Consider the following 19,808-nt stretch of genomic DNA (forward strand, 5'->3'; position numbering starts at 1 on the left):
CTACTGTCACTCAAGAATTATGTGTGTTATGTTCAGGGATCACTAAAAAAATTCCCCCAGATGGTAATGGGGAGAGATGTTTAATAATGACTTTTTAAATCTGTATTTTTTCCTGCAGAGAGTCACTTCACATATTAAATATGTACGGGTAATCCTTTCTTTCAAAGGAATCATGTTCTCTACCATTTTACTTTTAAAATACCAGGATCTCTCCATGAAGCTTTCATTTTTTTTTCATTTTTGATAAAGTCATGAGTACAAAAAATATTTTAATTTCCTCTTTGCAAGAAGTATAAATGTGGTGCAATGTACAGCTTTTTTGTCTGAGAACCTTGAGGGAAAGGTGAGAGACTGGCAAACTGGAGAATGAATGCACCATCTAGAGAGGGCCATATCTAGCCAACTGTTGCTGTAAGACAAGGTTAAGAGCTCATGTTCATAGAATGTCTAATTTTTCATATAAAGTTATAAATATGCATTTTATGCACATTTTCCCAATTTTAAAAATGGAAAAATTCAAAAAATTGTAAACTGGATCAGATTAAGCCTTTAGCTTTCTGATTTGCAGTCTCTGGAATATATCATAGTCTAGACTCTGGAATTTTAAATCAGAAAATCTGTGTCTTAATTCTGCCTTTGCTACTTATTAAACTCAGTAAAAACTTGGATAAAGCAATCTCATTTCACTAATCACAAAAGTCATAGTAATTTGTTCACTAGGCTTATTTTTCTCAAGATATTGTTATAACAGTTTTCTAAGCATAAAAAATTTAAAGATTTTTAAAATGAAAACTTAATGCATTTGCCATCTATGTTGCACTTTTAACATATTACTACAAATGCTCTATAAAACTCCTATCTATCTATCCGGTCATCAGTCTGACTTCCCTTTTGGCTTAGTTTCAAAAGAGTTGCAGACATCTCTGTGCATCCTTCATTGGATTGTCTTGAGGAATAAATGGTGCACAAAAGGAATCAAGCACATCTGGCACATAGATAAGCATTAGAATCGTAATAGCCCCTTCCCTCCATCTGTGGTTACTATGTGTAGCTTTAAAGTCACTGGACCTACTAAGCACATGTGTTTTAGACTGAGGGAAGAGGGATATTTCTACAAGAACTTTTTCATCAAAATCCTGCTGGCCCCTACCTTTGAAATGTATTCAGAACCTGGACTTCTGGTTGCAACCAAAATAGTAATCCTCCTTATTAATACACACACACACACACACACACTTTACACATGGTAAACCTGGGAAGACTATACAAATTGGAAATAAGACTGGCTCAGAGAGGAATGACACTGTGGTGAGTTCGTGAACTTCTAGCCCCAGTTAGAGACAAGGAGGCAGAACAAAATAGTTTAAGACAGTGCTAGTCAGCACCCTATTTTCACTTCCTCATTGGTGTAAGTGGACCCATAGGGAACCAAGCTTCTACCCCTACTAAGTGGCAGTGAGGTAGAGTGAGTAGAATACTGGTTGGTACCCCACTATCTCCCTGGTGTCACTAAGAACAAGTAGGGAGCTAAATATCCATCTTATTTGGAAATGTAGACTATACCGGAACTAATCCACAACCTGTAAAAAACTACAGTTAAGTAGGATAGAGCATTTTACACTCTAACACCCAAATGTCCTGTGTATAATAAAATAAAATCACTTCTCATACCAGGAAGAGCTCAGCTTGAATGATGAAAGATAACCAACAGGTACCAACAATAAGACAACACAGGTGGTAGAATTACTTGACAAGAATTTTTAAGTACTCATCATGTAAGTGATTACAAATACACATAAGTAAATGGGAAAAGAAATGAAAGTCTCAGCAAAGGAAAAGAGGATACAAAAAGAACCAAATGGAATGTTAAAGCTCAAAAATACAAAAACCAAGGTAAAAAACTCATTGAGTGGGCTCAAGAACAGAATAAATAGGACAGAAGAAATCATCACTGAATGTGAAAATAAACAAATTCTGTCTGGACAGAGAGAAAAGACTGACTGGAAATGTCCCCACTGCCTACCACTTCCTTCAATACCAGCCTCAGCCAAGCTACTATTTTGCCTGCATATAGCCATTAGACACATAACTGATACCACTTTTTCAAATTTTGTTCCTTGGATCTTTTTTATACCAAAGTAATATTTAAAAACATAAATTACGTCAAGTAATCTTTTCCATCGCTCCCCTTTTTGTCAGAGTAAAAATCGGTTTAGAATGATGTACAAGACCCTGCAGGATTTGTCCCCTGTTGTCTCTTTGCCTGTGGTAGGCAAAATTCTAAGATGGCCCCATGATTTCTAGCCCATGATGTTACTCCCACAGTTAAATTATCTTACATGGAAAAAGAATTTGCAAATGCACTTATGGTTACTAATCACTTGATCTTAAGGAAGGGAGATTATCTGGGTGGGCCTAACCAAATCACACAAACCATAGAAAAACTGAAAGTTAGATCTATCGGAAGAGGAAGCCACAGAAATTCCAAATGAGAAAAAGATTCAGTGTGTCATTGCTGGCTTGAAGATAGAGGTTGCCACGTAGCAAGGAATGTGAGTAGCCTCTAGAACCTGAGAGAGACCCCCAACTGAAGCCAGCAAGGAAACAGGGAGCTCAGTCTTCGTGGTGGTTAATTCTCTATGTCATCTTGACAGGGCATCCAGATATTGAGTTAAATGGGGCATGGATGTTTGTTTTGAGTATAAATTTTTCTGAGTACTTGGAACAATTCCTGGTATAGTAGTGCTTACGAAGTATTTGTAAAACAAAATAAATTAACTCTATGTCAAGTTGCCTCAGACTTAAATCATTACGTTGTAATATTTATGGTCCAAGGTGTATGTGCATTTTACATCCTTCCTCAAAACTAGGCTAAACACATTGCTTTGTACATGGGAATGTGATAACAAATAATAGACTATATGTAGTCATTTGTATAAAAATATATTGGATGGCAGGGGGCCTGGGTGGCTCTGTTAGTTAGGTGGCTGCCTTCAGCTCGGTCATGATCCCAGGGTCATGGGACCAACCCCCACATGGGGCTCCTTGCTCAGCAGGGAGCCTACTTCTCCCTCTCTCTCTGCCTGCCTACCTGCCACTCCCCCTGCTTGTGCTCTCTCTTTCACTATTCCTCTCTCTGTCCAATAAATAAATAAATAAAATCTTTTTAAAAAATATATTGATGGCTCTGCCATTCTTACATCATTAAGTACAGGAAATTATAAGAGAAACTTCAATGACTGACACTGGGGTACTTGTGAGAGGTGGGCAGGTGATATGAAAGGTTTACAGTAAACATTTCTAAAACTACTTAAGAAAATAGAACTAGGGGGTCCTGGGTGGCTCATTCATTAAGCATCTGCCTTCAACAGCCTAGAATCGAGCCCCTCTTCAGCTCCCCTAGGCTTGTGTTCCCTCTCTTACTATCTCTCTCTGTCATAAATAAATCTTAAAAAAAAAGAAAAGAAAGAAAATAAAATAGAACTGGATGACTTCTAAGATTCCTTGAAATGCTATATTCCATAGTTATCTAGCCTCCACTCAAGTAACTCATGGCTCAACATTTGATTATCTTTTTATTGATGACCCTGAAATGTGCATTTGTAGTCCTCTTTGTGGATCCATATTCCTAACATTTTGTCTCTGACAGCTTCCAAACATCACATGGATGACACACCATTACCCAGAATGGAGCATGTCAAGGTCATACTCATCCTAATGATCCTGGATTCCATTTCCCCCTCCTTTTGCCAATTAGGTATTTTTTTTTAAGATTTTATTTATTTATTTGTCAGAGACAGAGGGAGAGAGAGCGAGTGAGCACAGGCAGACAGAGAGGCAGGCAGAGTCAGAGGGAGAAGATGTGGGACTCGATCCCAGGACCCTGGGATCATGACCTGAGCCGAAGGCAGCTGCTTAACCAACTGAGCCACCCAGGCGTCCCGCCAATTAGATATTTTTCCCTCTCTCCTCTACTACCTGAGTCAGTCTCTGGACCCAGTTTTCCTTTCATATTTCCTCTCTCCTATCGCCCTTCGTTTTCATTAACAGTGCTGTCACCCGTGTTCATGCTCTCACTTCCTCAAGTCGACATTATTTAACCAACATCCTAACTGATTTTCCTACCTCGCATCATATCCACACTCTCCCTCCAGCAATCCTACAATGTTATTAATGTTATTATGTTATTATGTTATATTATGTTATTATGTTATTAATGTTATTAATGTTAATGCTATTAATGTTCCTGAAATGGATTTAAATATTCTCAATTCCTCAAAATCTTCCAGTGAGTTTCCACTACTACAGGGTGAATTTTAATTAACAGTCAAACAAATCTGTAAGGTATTTCCTGATCTGGCCTATTTAGTCTAGTCTCTTGTCCCCCAAATTCTCTTCCCTTTTTGGACACATTCATCCTACTGAGCACTACTGTGGGTGCTCGGTAGAAGAGCAGGTGAGTGGGAGAGTGAAATGGGGGAAGGTGGTTGAAAGACACAACCTTCTAGTTTTAAAAGAAGTAAGTCCTGGAGACGTGGTATTCAACATGGTGCGTTATACTGCATTCTATGTTTGACTGTTGCTGAGAGTAGATCTTAAAAGTTCTCATCACAAGAAAAAAAAATGTAACTACATGTGGAGGAGGATGTTAACTAGACTCATTCTGATGATCATTTCACAATATATACAGATACTGACCTTACCTTGTACAGTGGAAGCTAAATAACGTTCTACGTCAATTACGTCTCGATTTAAAAAGATACAAGAAAAGGTGTTTGAAACATAGAAAAAGTGGAAGTAAGGACAGTTTAAGAAAATGTTTTAGAATTAAGGAATGACTTAACATGGTATTGTGGCATTTGTTATAGTGAGAAACTCACTATATATCTGCCCTGATATTAGCATTTTTCTTGGAGTGCTGGTGAATCTTATTTTGGGAAGCCATTTCATCGGTGGTGAATTGTTGGTATCATATATCTCAATGAAAGTAAAAGCACCCTGAATCCTGAGTGGGTCCCACTGGAGCTCTCTTTTCTCCTTGTTTCTTCAGGGAGCCCCGCAAGGTAGTCCTGCACAAAGGCTCCACTGGCCTGGGCTTCAACATCGTGGGCGGGGAAGACGGAGAAGGTATTTTTGTATCCTTCATTCTGGCTGGTGGACCAGCAGACCTGAGTGGGGAACTCCAGAGAGGAGACCAGATCTTATCCGTGAGTATTTCTTCTTAATCTTCATTCCTCTGTATCTGACACCATTTAAGGAAAAAAAAATCGCTTTCAATTAGGACTCCAGAAGCACCTCCATTAAAAAGAGAAAATGGAGGAGAGCATTATGGCTTCCAGCACCTGTTGTGGTTCACGTGGTGTTGAAGTGCTTGGTGCTTGTTACTCACTTCCCTCAGGTACTGGTAAAAGTGCTAATGTTTTCATGCAGATGTTCTGAGACATATTTGCATCCAACAGAACATTGAGAACCATGCCTTTTTAAGGGATTATTTATTTTTAAAGCAGATATTTTTCCCATACCATGACTCTACTCTAAAAACAGCACCTTTATAAGCATGTATTTTGTTGCATATAACTATATAAACAAATACCTAAAATATGCAGTTGGATGCCACTGGTAAATGGTAGCAGCCGCAGCATTTACCTATATGCAAGAATTACCAGCAACAAGCGATGAGCACTTATTGTTAACCAAGCATTTTATACAAGTCATTTTATTTAAAAAATATATTAATTAAATTATATTATCTTATCTCCTATAATTTTTTATTCTCACAATCACCCTGAAAGTACCTACCCCATGTTTGGATGAAGAAAATGAGGTTCAGAGAGGTTAAGTCAGTGACTACCTAACTAGAGAGAGTAAAAACTTGCATTTAAATAATCGGGGTTTTTTTTCTAAGATTTTATTTTTAAGTAATCTCTGCACCCAACATGGGGCTCAAACTTCCAACTTTGAGATGAAGAGTCATGTGCTCTACTGACTGAGCCAGCCAGGCACCCCTAAGCATTCAGTTTTAATGCCCATCACACCTGCCCTCTCTTTTCCCTCCTTGCTTCCTCACTCCTCCCTCCCTTCCACCTGTCTCCCCTCCTCCTTTCTTTTATTGGAATATTTATTGCCTGCTTCTTTCCACCAGATCAAGCTTTCTTTCTGGTATAAACTCTGTGACAGGTAGTTAAAAACATACTGAAACTTTGGCAATCACGCAAATAATGAGAAATAATCTAAGGAGCCTTGTCCTTACGGCTGAGTTTATGGTTCATAACTCAAAGGGACACTTACTTTGTGGTTTTCATTGTTTTAGAAAAACTTGTCTTTGTTTTATAGCTGTGATTTATAACTAGAATTTTCCAAGGGACCTTATCTGTGCTAGCCATTTTGCCATTCCCACCTTTCCCTCACACACACACCACACCTGTGTAATATAGTCAGTTGAACTGAGCCAAGTGTCCAGTGGTCTGAATGGATAGCTTTGTCTTACATATTCCGGTAGTTCTCCCATACATTAAGTCTTCTGCTTAGTCCTTAGCTAGCAGATGTCTGGATGGGTTGAGTATGAGAGAAATTGGGTCAGGTCCCATGATAGGACCTTGTTCTGTCATCCAAGAGCTGAATGTCACCCCTCTGCATCTTTCTTCTACACTTAAATGATATATATCTTCCTGAACTTATAATGAGGTTATATCTTGATAAGCCCATTGTAAGCTAAAAATATTATAGTCAAAAATGCATTTAGTAAACGTGTTCAGAACACTTAAACTAGCCTGCTTTGGAGAAAAATCACCTAAAACAAAGCCTATTTTATAATATTTTATAAGTGTCGACTATCTCATATAATTTGAATACTATACTAAAAATGAAAACAGAATGATCATTTAGGTGCAGAATGGTTGTAACTGTATCAGTTGTTTACCTCGGTGATGGTGTGGCTAAGTGGGAATTGCCACTCGCTGCCCAGTATCACAAGAGTGTGTACACTGTATTGCTAACCTGGGAAAGAAGCAAAATTCACAATTCGAGGTACAGTTTATAGTGAACATGTGTCACTTTTGTGCCATCATCAGAGTTGAACATTTATAAAGTCAAGTTGTTGCTAACTCCAGGACCATCTGCACAAAATATAACTTGCTTTTATTGACATGTCTTTCTTTTCTAAGTGGCAAAATCTCCCTGAAAGCAGGTTCTCCATCTTACATGGTTTTGTATCCTCGACATTTAAATCATAGTGGCTGGCACATAGCAGTCTCCCTAACAATGTCTATGGATGAAAAGGTGTTGAACAAATGTTGTGATGCTTTACAGAGTCACTGTAGCCTCACAGATGGATTCTGTACAATTCTAAGCAGAGCATACTTACATAGTGTCATCATTCTGGCTTAAAATCCTTAGCCTGGGGACCACACTGTTACTTTGCCATCGTCAGCATTCACACTGGTACAGCACTTCCCACACACAAAGCACTTTCACGTGCAATAATTCTAGTGGTCTTCAAAGAAATTCTAAGTGTCAGGAACTAAGTTATTATTACTCTCACTTTCTTACATGAGGAAAAAGGGATTCAGAAAGGCCAAATGATTTGTCCAAAGCTCCACAAGCTACTAACTATGATGTTAGACTCAAAAATCAAGTCTCCTGACCCCAAATCAGTGTTCTTTCTCTTTATAGCACAATCTCTTTTCAAAACCTGTCAACGGTCTCATTCCATATTTTCTTATCTCACAGCACTGCTCTGTGTGCTCACTCAGGAACGCACAGAACTATAAAAGACTAGTACTTCCAGGTTATTTTTGAGTCAGTCACTGTTATAACGAATTTAATCTTACAACCTCCCTAGGCCCTGTTATGCTCATTTTTTAAGTAAGCTCTATACCCAACGTGGGGCTTGAACTCACAATCCCCAGATCAAGCATTACTCACTCTATTGACTGTGCCAACCACCCCCCCATTATGTTCGTTTTAAGGGTAAAGACACTGAGTCACAGAGATGACATTAGACTCTGTTTAAATGAGAAATCCATAGGTTTTATTTGTTTTAACTTCCAGACATGTGGTAGAAAAAAGGATGAGCTAGTAATCTTATGACTCAACAAAGAAAATTCGCAAGTGTTTCAGTTTTCAAAAGTAGATGTATCCATTCAAATACTGCCAGACACATATTAAAAGAAAGCAACCAGTCAGATGACTTGTAGTCTTGTTGGAGATTACAATCCATAGAATATTACAATAGTCTCTGATATTCAGATATCATATCCTTTCTTATGTATAACATTTACAAAGACAATTCAATGTTAAAAATATTACCTGCTTTTCACAATTGAAAAAGAAGAGGGAACATTTCTCTTTTTTAGTTTGCAAAAAGTTATTTGGACTGTGGCTAAAAATTGGCTAGTTTCAAGGCTCGGTTTTGGAATTTCATGGGTTAATAGTGAAAGAAAAGAATAAACAGGCTCAAAAAGCTCAAACATTACAATATGGAAGGAAAACAGCAGAACAAAATTATTAACAATGGCATATGGTGGATCTGATATTTTACATCTACAGCTTACACTGGATTTATAAGGACAAGCTATACCTTCCTGGAAAACACAAGACCAAAAACTCTAAATAGCAGTCAAAAGTTAAACACAGATTCTATTACTAGATCTTATAACATTATTTTGTAAATAATGTATGGTAACGGTAATGCAATTAAGTTCAGAAAACAGAACTAGAATCCCCAGGGAGAAGCGCTAGGGAGTAGGTCTCTGTCCTCAGTTGGTCTTCATCGGGAAAAGAGTTGAATAAGAGGTAATTAACCTTCTAATCAGGGGCAGAATGTCCATGCCTGCATTCCAGAATTATTCTCCTACACAGACTATACAGACTTTAGAGATAATTTATTTTATTAATGACTTAGTATGTGACAGACTCTGTGCTAGGATTAGAGATTTCAAAGAATGAGCTAAATATCCTGCCCTTAAAATATTCACAGCCTAAAGGCAAATATATCAATATATCAATTATATGTGAATATATAGACATGTTTACAGGTACAGACATGGTTATAGTATAGATGAAGATGGCATATTGAAGAAAGAAAGGAGACAAAAACTTCAGCGTATCATATTGTAAACACTGCTATTACTAGTAACAACTTTGCCTTAAGAATGTGTCCAGTGGTGGTTTTGTTTTTGTTTTTGTTTTTTTAAGCGTCAGATAACCATGTCTAAAGAAGGCCTCTTTTGTGGAGTTTGATTTATTCCTTCTTTGGGACGGGGCTTGGGTTGGATGAGCATTTCCCGAAGTGTGTTTCACAGGACACTGGAAGAGCAGGATTGGATTAGGGTGCTGCTGACCGACAGGGTTCCCTGCTGTCATATTTCTTCACCGAAGAACTTTTCAGAAACGTCTGGTGTACCAGTATGCACTGGAGAGTCTTTTCAGAAGCAGTGTTCTCCAATACTTACTTGGCTATCAAACCCTCATATAAGGAGCACTTCACAGGACAAGAATAGGAAATGCTGGAGTAGATATTTTTCTAATTCCCATACTTGACTCTTTTCCTAAGGAGGTAGCCATACTTGCCTATAAAGAAAAACCGCCAGTCTTTTACTCTGGTTAAGATTATGGGCGCCATCTAGTGTTTATGCTTTGTCTAAACATGGCAACCTGAGAATAGAGGAGGGTCCTGAAGCTCCATTGCAGGGCTTTGTTAGCCTCCCCTGCCCCCTTCCCACCAAAACTACAGAACTAAAGCAGCTAGGAAGCTGAAAGATAAAGAAATCATCACCATTGGCTACATTCTATACACGTACTGTGAGTGCTCGTTACTCTCTAATTTCCCTTTTATGTGTTCTATTTCTCGAGCATTTGTTGTAGAAAGTCTTATCCAGTAATTGAATCATATTCTTGAGATGCTGGTGAAAGAGAATTAGGACATTCAGTGTGCAATCACATTAACAAGTGCAGTAGCCTCCTCAGGCATTCTTCCTGCAGAGGAAAACATAAAAATTCATCTGTTATTATTTGTTTCCATGCTTTCTTATGAAAAAAGGAAAGCAGAGGGGCGCCTGGGTGGCTCAGTGGGTTAAAGCCTCTGCCTTCAGCTCAGGTCATGATCCCAGGGTCCTGGGATCGAGCCCCGCATCAGTCTCTCTGCTCCGCAGGGAGCCTGCTTCCTCCTCTCTCTCTCTCTGCCTGCCTCTCTGCCTACTTGTGATCTCTGTCAAATAAATAAATAAAATCTTAAAAAAAAAAAAAAAAGGAAAGCAGAGCATGTAAAAGCGATACCCCTACAGAGAGATTCTTTTCTGTGTCACCAGGCAATTGTAGTTTTTTCATGCCTTGGGAGCCTCAAAAGAGCACCCCCGTTGACCTTGCTAACTCCACAGCTCACCCTTGATAGACCTTAAGTATTGAACTTACTGTGTTCCAAGATACGTGGCTGGGAATAGCGAAAAACTGCAGCTGTTGAGGTGAAGGTAAAATAGATAACTGTGCATTTTTACACTGAAGTTGAAATTGTATTGTGGATTTAGAAAGAGTGAAAATGAGTCACAGGTCACCTGGATGGTTCATTAATTCTCAGGTTACCTTGCCATCTTCACGTTCAGGACCAATTTGCCAGATCCTTGTTTCGTTACTCAAATAGAATGTGAGCACCGTATACACTATTCGTCATCCTGGGGTACTGATAAAGTCACCCTTCTCTTGCTACCTCAGATGGCAACTCTGTATCATTTCCAAAGTTATGCCTGAAACCCAGCCCTCCTCCTGCCCTCCCCCAAAAGTCCCAAATTATCTCTTCGATTCCCTGAGGTGCTCTTCTTAAGAGCTTATAAAACCCTTCCCTCTCAGTAACCATCCAGCATGAGCCATGTCCTTCCTCTCTGGCTCTGACCCCCAGTACAGGAGCAGTCTCCCCAGCTCTGTGCTGCTTTGTCCCCTTGTCTCCAAAGCACAACAGCTTAGACTAGAAGTCTCACAAAGCCTCTCACTTAAGCAACACCTTTAGCTTCTCTCCTCTCCTACTCAACACTTGGAGTCACCAAAACTCCAGCAAAACCTTCCCCCTTCCCCTAGCATTTCTCTGGCCGAGCTCCACCCATTCCCATCTTCCCCCACCAAAAGACAGATAAGAGTCAGAGACAAAAATGAGCTTAAACACAGCGGTATATGTTTCCAAACAGGAACGACGCAACATCTGTATTTGGGTTAAGGGAAATTTCACAGCTTCCCCCAAGAAAATCTGTCCTCTGTATACAGCTTTGTAACCAGTGGTCCATCTTATAATTTTGCCCAAGGAAACAGTATTTGCTGATGCAAATTAGGAAATTTTTGGCACACTAAACAACAATGCATTTTTTGTGCCTCCCCACCCTGCCCTCCTGCTCTCTCTCCTCAAGGTCTCAGAAATTTTCAGGTCCTCTCTCAGCCAGGGCAACATATTAAGCAACTTCGAAGTAAAATCTAACCAAGCAGAACTGATGATGTTTTTGAAAAGACGAAGACTTCTTGCCACAACCCTGACAGATCAAATTCAGGTTTCTGGCCCAGAGAGCATGCGAAGCCTACCCCAGACCTCATGAGCCCATTCTAGACATGTGCTGAATCCCACATTCTCTAGACTCACTGGCTTTTTGGTCTCTGGCTTTTGTCTCTGCATTGTAGAGCTCACTCAGACTTCTCTCCATCTGCCTGGATTTGTCTTCATGCCTACGTCTGAGCCCAGTAGCTCCCTTGCTCAGGGACCACCTCAAATAAAAACAGTGTGGCCAGTGAAAAGGCTCTTGGGGAGGGGTTTTCCTCACCCTTAGCTTTAGAGCCCCACCATCCAGGTTGACCCCTGGGCCACCTACCAAAGGGTGGGGATTAGCAGGGTGTAGCTATGCCCTCAAATTCTTTATTCCTATAGGTATCCAAGGATGCACATACATCCCCCATCCCATACCAACTTTCAGCCTTCAGGAAGAGCATGCCTTTTCAAAGCCTATCTGATCATGTCATTTCTCCCCTTTTCTTAAAATTTTTCAGTGACTTTCTGTCATTCTTAAGATAAAGTCTAAAATTCTTAACATAGCCTACAAGGTTCTATAGAATCTGTTCCTGCCTGCCTACCCAGCTGCATATATGCTCTCATATATGTCCCAATCAGCCTGACTCTTTTTTTTTTCTCTTTTTTTTTTTTTTCTCTTTCAGGGGTGCTACTCAAAATATTTAGCAACTTGGCACATTCAATTTAGCACCAGCCCATACAATGCATGACTGTAGTGCCCCAGCGACCAGATTGTATGGAAGTGGAGTCTTCAGGCAGCCAGGGGTCACTGGGGAGGGCTCAGGGCACGAATTATTTATTGGTGATCCACATGGAAGTGTTTCACTGTTCTAACAAAAGAAATAGCCACTTCTATGGGTGCAAACTCCTGCCAGGCACCTGTGCATGTACTAAATTTCCTCTGCAAAGCAATTCAGAGAGAGCAAGGGCCTTCTGTGACCTGAAGGGCTCCTGAGAACTTGTGCATTGCCCCAGACTCCTCTTGGGAACCATCTCCATCATCTGACTTAGAATCTTGCTGATGAATGATAGCCATCAAATGAATAAAGCTTATAAACTTTATGGGCATGGTAGCAAAATGAAATTAGCATCGTTATTTCCTCATACATTTCTTAAGTACTGCTCATGGTTATTAACCTTCTCTGTGTCACATCTGGTAGGGATGCAGCAAGAATAGTGTCAGGAAACATGCACTTAAAGTCAGATTCTAATAGATAAGCCACAGGGCAGCTGTTTGGTGACTCAGCTTTATGAAGCCTTCAAAAATCTGAACTTCATGATACCAGTTCCAATTTTTTTCAAAGACATATTTCTACAAATGCCTTCTATATACTAGACCTGTGACGTGCTCCATGAAAAAAGGCTCATGATCAAATGAAGGATCTGAGAAGTCTTACAGCAAATAAAGAAGCGCTATTAAAGCATTTTTTTTTCTAAATTTATCTAACTAAAGAATCTTTTTTTCCCCTGGAATGTAAATTGCCATCTGATGAAATATACTTTTAGAAATTCTGCCTTAAACTCATCTCCAGAAGAATTCATGCAAGTGTTTTATTAGGGAGAAGCAACATTTCCATAGTGAAATGTTATTTGCAGAGTTGGGAAGTGTGGTGGAGAAAGTGTAACTCAAATACCTTAGACAAAAGAGGAAATCTGGAAAGATCCTCATCAGACAGAAATGTAAACGAGGAAGGGGTTTACGGAGCATTAGATAAAGGACATTCTTCACAGGGGACTTATTGACCTGCTCACATAAAATCAAGCTGCAGACATTCACCGAGCATCTACTAAGTGCCAAAAACTACAGGACATTAAGGGTCCAACGTGAGAAATATAGCTATGTCCTTAGTGAACATTCAGGCCCATGTGGGGAGACACACACATAAATAGGTTGTTTCCATTATGACGTGGGAAGTGCTGATGGTAAGTTCTGGGGAAGCCCATGGGCACAAAGAGGCTATCATTAGCCAGTCCTGGGAATGTGAGAAGGCTCTCCATAGGAGATGCTACCCAACAAAGACAAAGCAAGAACAGTGGAGAATTCAGGATAAAATGCCTAGTGTTTATAGAGTATCTTCTCAGGACCATCTAGCATAATGTACAGTGATTACACCGAATTCTAGCAGCAACCTTGTTGGGTGGAGACTCAGAATCATGAAATGGTTTACCCATGATCACACAGCTAATCAGAAAGAACAGTGGTATTTGAAGCTCTTTTATTTCTTTTTTTTTCTTTGAATATTTTATTTATTTATTTATTTATTTATTTGACAGATCACAAGTAGGCAGAGAGGCAGGCAGAGAGAGAGGGGGAAGCAGGCTCCCCGCTGAGCAGAGAGCCCGATGTGGGACTCGATCCTAGAATCCTGGGATCATGACCTGAGCCAAGGGCAGAGGCTTTAACCCACTGAGCCACCCAGGCGCCCCTGCTCTTTTGTTTCTGATGTCAAAGTTGTGCTCTTTCTGTAATGGCAGCCTTCAGAAAGAACATTGAATTTGTCCATTTGCTTATTTCTGAGGCTGTCCACTCTTTACGTCCATTTAGTGAGAAATACACAAATGCCTGAAATAATGGAGCATTTCCAAGGAGAGCTGTGAGCCACCACAGGAAGTCATTGTACATGGAGATTCTAGAATCGAGGTGACTTAGAAGCAATATTTAGATTCTCTGAAGCTTCCCTTGAGGGCAAGGACTATGTCTGATTCATCTCCCCATTCCATTGCTTAACAGAACCCAGTTCCTGAGCACGTGTTTAGTGAATGCATGAAAGACTCACCCTTGCCCACTTCTTTGAGGGCAGCTGGGAATCCCAGAGCTCCTCTCAGATGTATTTATCCCAACTCATGGCCCTGTCCTGAAGATTCAGAATATCTTAAAACCCTTAGCTTTCTGGCCAACAGAATGTATTTTCCAAATCAGACAGAGCCTTTCCTAATGGACAAAAAGGAATTCCAACAGATTAGGAAAATATTAAATAAGTATTCTATTATATGCTAAATGTGTTTAATTTTTTTTTAAGATTTTACTTATTTATTTGAGAGAGTGAGCCAGAGAGAGAGAGAGAGAAAAAAGAGAACACAAGCAGGGGGAACATCAGAGGGAGAAGGACAAGCAGACTGAAGGACAAGAAGGACTGAGCAGAGAGACTGACGTGGGGCTCAATCCCAGGACCCCATGATCATGACCAGAAGCAAAGGCAGATGCTTGACTGACTGAGCCACCCAGGCACCCCATGTGGTGTTTAATTGTAAAATGCATTTATAATATGTACTCTCCTTCCAAAAAGATATCTAGGTGATGAAGAGTTCCTATATAAGCTTCAAGGGGTGAACACTTGATCCTAAACCATCTCCACATAAGCATTGAAAACCCTCTGTCACAGCTGACTCCTGATAAAGAGAAATTCTGGCACAGATCTCAGGTTGTAAGGAAGGAGTGCTCCTTAACTGAAAATGGGCTGATTTTTAGCTCCAATTTGCTTTTGCCTCTGACTAACCTACTTTGCTAGCTAATCTCTAATAACCCTTACATTTGCCTCACCATTTCTATGTACCAAGATCCTTGCTGTGGACATTGTCTCATTTGATCTGCATAGGATTCCTTCAGAATGGGTTGGAAAATGACCATTTACCATCTTACACAGGAAGAAACTGAAGAGTTCAGTGATCTTCTAACCCAAAGCCAGTTGGACTCCAGATGTAGGCCTCCTCCTGTCACAACCAGTTTCCTCACCTATAATGCTAACTACTCTAGGAATGTGCCTGATGGGACATGGTTGGTGAATTTATGTGCTGGAGTTCTGGACTCCAGAAAACCGACTTCTGGGTGACTTAAATGAAAAAAGAATTTGCTGGAGAAATAACAAATAGCTCCTTGGATCTTCAGCCAGGCTGGGGAACCAGGATCAGACGCCAGGGAGGAAACCCTGCCAAAGAACAGTCTGTTAAAGATGCTCTCCTTGAGGCCATCACCACTGGCCACCTACCACCAAGCCACACTGCTGGAGGTGCTGTATTTAGTATTTATCCCCATTTCTGGCACAGAGCTCCTCCTAATGCTCTTGGAATTTCCTAAGTGATGAGGGCATTGAATAAAATAATGTATTTAAGCCATAGGCACAGTCCTTAATGAGAACTAATTATTCATTCATGCATTCATTCATTTATGCAACAGTTTATTCAGGAGTCATTGTGTGCCAGGCATTATTATAAATATTAGGAATATAAAAGTTTAAAAAGAAAAGGAAAGAAATTGCTGCCTCATGGTACTTTAGTTCTAGTGTGGAAAAGCAACCAATATATTTTTTAAGTAATGGGTAAGTAAACTATAGACTCTATCAGAGGGTATGAAAAACCAATGGAGTAGTGTAAAGGGAGTTGGAGTGCGCAGAGACCTTGAAGTTTAAAGGTCAGGTCCCGGTGGGTTTCCCTGAGAAGGTGACATGATAGCAAAGACTCGAAGGAAGGGAACGTGGGCCATGCAGGTACCTGGGGTGGTTCCAGACAGGGAACAGCATCAAGTCTGTGCGAGCTGCATGCGCAGGATATTGAGGAAGCCCCTCTGGGGTGGGCGGAGGGGAGAAGAGTAGGAAGTCAGGACGAGGAGTAGCGGGCAGGTCCCAGAGAGCACAGCCTCACCTCTGGAACAGCTTGACTTTCACTCTGAGAAAATGAAGAACCGTGGAGGATTATAAACAGAACCGTGACATGATAGGGATTCACTTACGTTTGAAAAGGATCACTCTGGCCGCTGTGTTGGCCGTGGGACCCAGGGACAAGGATGGAAGCAGGAGGCGAGCTTGGAGTCTACATGAATCATCAGCGTGAGAGGCAGTGGAGGACAGGACAACTGTGGTAGAAGTGGCGGAAGTGAGGAGTGGTGCCGGGTTTGTTGAAAAGGGACAGTTAGCAGATCTCCGAAGAGACTAGATGTGGGGGAAGAGAGAAAGGAAGTGACAGAGCATGACTGCAAGGTTTCCTGCCTGAACACTAGAGAAGTGGGGAGACACTGACGCTCCTCCCGGTGGAACAGGGAACAGGTGGAGACCGGCTGAGCCTGTGGCCCACAAAGGTCCTCCTCGGGGAGAAGAGGAGGAACCAGCAAAGTAGGCGTAATCAGGTAGGACCCAGGAGCCAGGAGAATGGTTTTCCAGAGAGAAGGACCAACTACTTCAAATGCTGTTGTCAGTCACTGAAGATGGGAACTGAAAACTAACGGGTGAACTGAACGGGGAACTTACTGATTCAAATCAAGAAGCAGTGTCTGTAGTATAATTGGGTGAGAATCCATGCAAGGCAGATTTCTGAGGGAATGGGAGGAGAGGCGTTAATGGCCGTGATTTCCATCTCTCCTTTGAGTTCTGCAGAGAAGGGGGTTGGAATGGAATGGCCCCTAGCAGGCAGAGTTTATTTTTTATAGCAATGTTTTTTATGTGGGTAGAAACAGTGTTTGTTGATGTAGAGAGGGGGAAATTAGTGCTTTATTTATCAGTTCACCTAAAGATACGTGTATTGAGTGGAAGAAATGGAAAACACATTATATACATGACTGCTGTTCTTGTGTAATTCTTGGATTTGTTCAATACCTCCTATTGATCCACTGGGTTTATTGTTGTAATTCCCAGCTTCTAAACAGATCCTGGCACTTCATAGGGGCTCAATATGAAAGCATAATTCAAATACTATGCCAGGAGCTATAGGGAAGAGGGAAGTGAACCAGACATTGACCCCCAGCTTCATGGGGTAGTCATCTAGTAGAGACACAGAACATGGTTATAGTGCTTGGCAGATGTGATAGAAAGAAACGACCACTTTGTTTTAGTCTTCCCTTCCTATTTGTTGTTTATTTTTTAAAAGATTTTAATTATTTATTTGACAGAGAGAGAGTGAGCGGAGCAGCAGCCAGAGGGAGAGGGAGAAGCAGCAGGCTCGCCGCTGAACAGAGAGCCCAATGCAGGGCTCGATCCCAGGACCCTGGGATCATGACCTGAGCTGAAGGCAGACACTTAACTGACTGAGCCACCCACACGCCCCCTGTTTGTTGTTTAAAATAAATAATAGGGGTGCCTGGGTGGCTCAGTGGGTTAAGCCTCTGCCTTCGGCTCGGGTCATGATCTCGGGGTCCTGGGATTGAGCCCCGCATCAGGCTCTTTGCTCATCAGGGAGCCTGCTTCCCCCTCTCTGCCTCCTTGTGATCTCTCTCTCTCTCTCGCTTTCTGAAAATAAATAAAAACAAAATCTAAAATAAATTAATTAATTAATTAATTAATAAGTTCCTTGATATCACGTATCACCTTCATCATCGTCGTCATCATCGTCCTCGCCACCACTGCCGCCCCCACCATCAGCACTCATTTCCCCACATCAAGCGACCATTCTCAATAACTGACCCAAAACACGAGAGCACCCATCAGCGGCAGTCCATCTTTGTGGAAGCTCCTTCCCTTTCTTCTACCCCAAATCTCCAAGGGAGGCTTTGGCCTTTTCGCTGCTTCCTAACTTCTGCCCAGGTTCTAAGCAACTGCAGGACTTGAAGCAGCAGTCATGGGTTACGAGGTATGAGCTGCCAACTCGTGCATAGCTTGGGGGGACCCACCTACTTCACGCAGGCTCAAGGAGAAAAGAGACACATGCAGAATGGGAATAGGATCCTTCTGAGACCAATGTGAAGATCGCGATGACACGGAAACTTTAAGAATAAAGAGTTAGGGGCTCCTGGGTGGCTCAGTTGCTAAGCATGTGCCTTTAGCTCTGGTCATGATTCACGGGTCCTGAGATCGAGCCCCGCATTGGGATCGCCGCTCGGCAGGGAGCCTGCTTCTCCCTCTTCCATTTCCCCTGCTTGTGTTCCCTGTCTCGCAGTGTCTCTCTGTCAAATAAATAAATAAAATCTTAAAAAAAAAAAAGAATAAAGAGTTAAATAGCAGGATCTTTGCCCTCCCATCTAATGGCAGATTGGAGCAGGGAGAAGGAAGACAAATCCTTAAATAAGACCATATTAAGGGGTCTAAGAAGCCAGGAGAGTGTGCATGGGTAATAAAGAGAATCTTGGGAAAGAGAAAGGAATAAGAATAGACAGGTACTACAATAGTCTAGATGCTACAAATTGTTCACCTGGAGAAAATCCTATCTTCTATCATCTCATGGAAATTCCCATGCTGGTGGGGGGTACGGTGTTCATGCTCTGAAATTGTAATGTCTGAAAACTGCTGAGAATTGCTAAAAGCAAAATTCCTAACCTGTAGTAGATGCATAGTACATTTTTAAAATTAAATTATAAAAACATCAGGAATGGGGCAGCTGGGTCGCTCAGTGGGTTTAAGCCTCTGCCTTCGGCTCAGGTCATGGTCCCAGGGTCCTGGGATCGAGCCCCGCATCGGGCTCTCTGCTCAGCAGGGAGTCTGCTTCCTCCTCTCTCTCTGCCTGCCTCTCTGCCTACTTGCGATCTCTGTCTTTCAAATAAATAGATAAATAAATAAATAAATAAATAAATAAAAACATCAGGAAGGAAGGAATAAGGATGATATTTGAAGCCATAGACTGCTATAAATGATTTTATTTTTATTTTTTAAAGATTTTATATATTTGAGAGAGAGCAAAAGAGAACATGAGCAGGGTGAAGGGCAGAGAGAAGCAGAATCCCTGTTGGGCAGGGAGCCTGATGGGGAACCCAGGCGCCCATAAATTATTTTAATTATTAAGATTAATTGTAGATAGAGAAGTATGATAGAGACTGACTTGTTGAAAACTAACCAGACAAAGCACCTCAGATGATCATCAGGGGAACTAGTTATTACAGATAAGAGCTTTAAGAGTTCAGAGGAGGGAGAAATTTATTGATCAGGGAGGAGGCCAAATTAAAGAACATACAAAAGATACCTAAGCCTTAAGTGGGCTCGAGTACGCAGGGAGACAGCCTCTCCCCTCCTCCCTATCTTTGTGTCCCATAGTTCAGTGATGCCCTGTGTTTTCCTTTTGGTCTTGGTTTGTTTTCACAAATATTTCCTCAACAGAGTTCCTTGAGGATACAGTTATTGACCATAACTGCGTCCCAGGGCCTAACCCAGTGCTAGAGGTGTTGGTGAGCAGTGACTAAGTTAGTGAATGAAAGAACTTGAAGAAACCTTCCCTAGGAAAAGAAAAACCCTTGGAAGATTTTGTTCCAAACTGTTCCCTGAAATGCACAGATGACTTTTCTTTTTTTTAAAGTTGTCAGTGTCATCTATAATCCTACACATTGCCTCTGTTTTCCATTTTAAGTGTTTGGGAG

General features: G+C 41.1%; 1 protein-coding gene across 23 annotated transcripts in view; it reads left to right on the forward strand.

Annotated features, from left to right (window-relative positions):
* The window catches only part of DLG2 (discs large MAGUK scaffold protein 2), a 2,052,576-nt gene that overhangs the window by 1,699,133 nt on the left and 333,635 nt on the right, over positions 1 to 19,808 (forward strand). For all 23 annotated transcript variants that reach the window (XM_044258404.1, XM_044258405.1, XM_044258399.1 and 20 more), the window contains one exon: positions 5,051 to 5,207. In XM_044258404.1, coding sequence (XP_044114339.1) covers positions 5,051 to 5,207 — 157 coding nt within the window. The remainder of the gene's footprint in view (positions 1 to 5,050; positions 5,208 to 19,808) is intronic.

The sequence above is a fragment of the Neovison vison genome, chromosome 7, assembly GCF_020171115.1.
Source record: "Neovison vison isolate M4711 chromosome 7, ASM_NN_V1, whole genome shotgun sequence".
Classification (NCBI taxonomy): Eukaryota; Metazoa; Chordata; class Mammalia; order Carnivora; family Mustelidae; genus Neogale; species Neogale vison.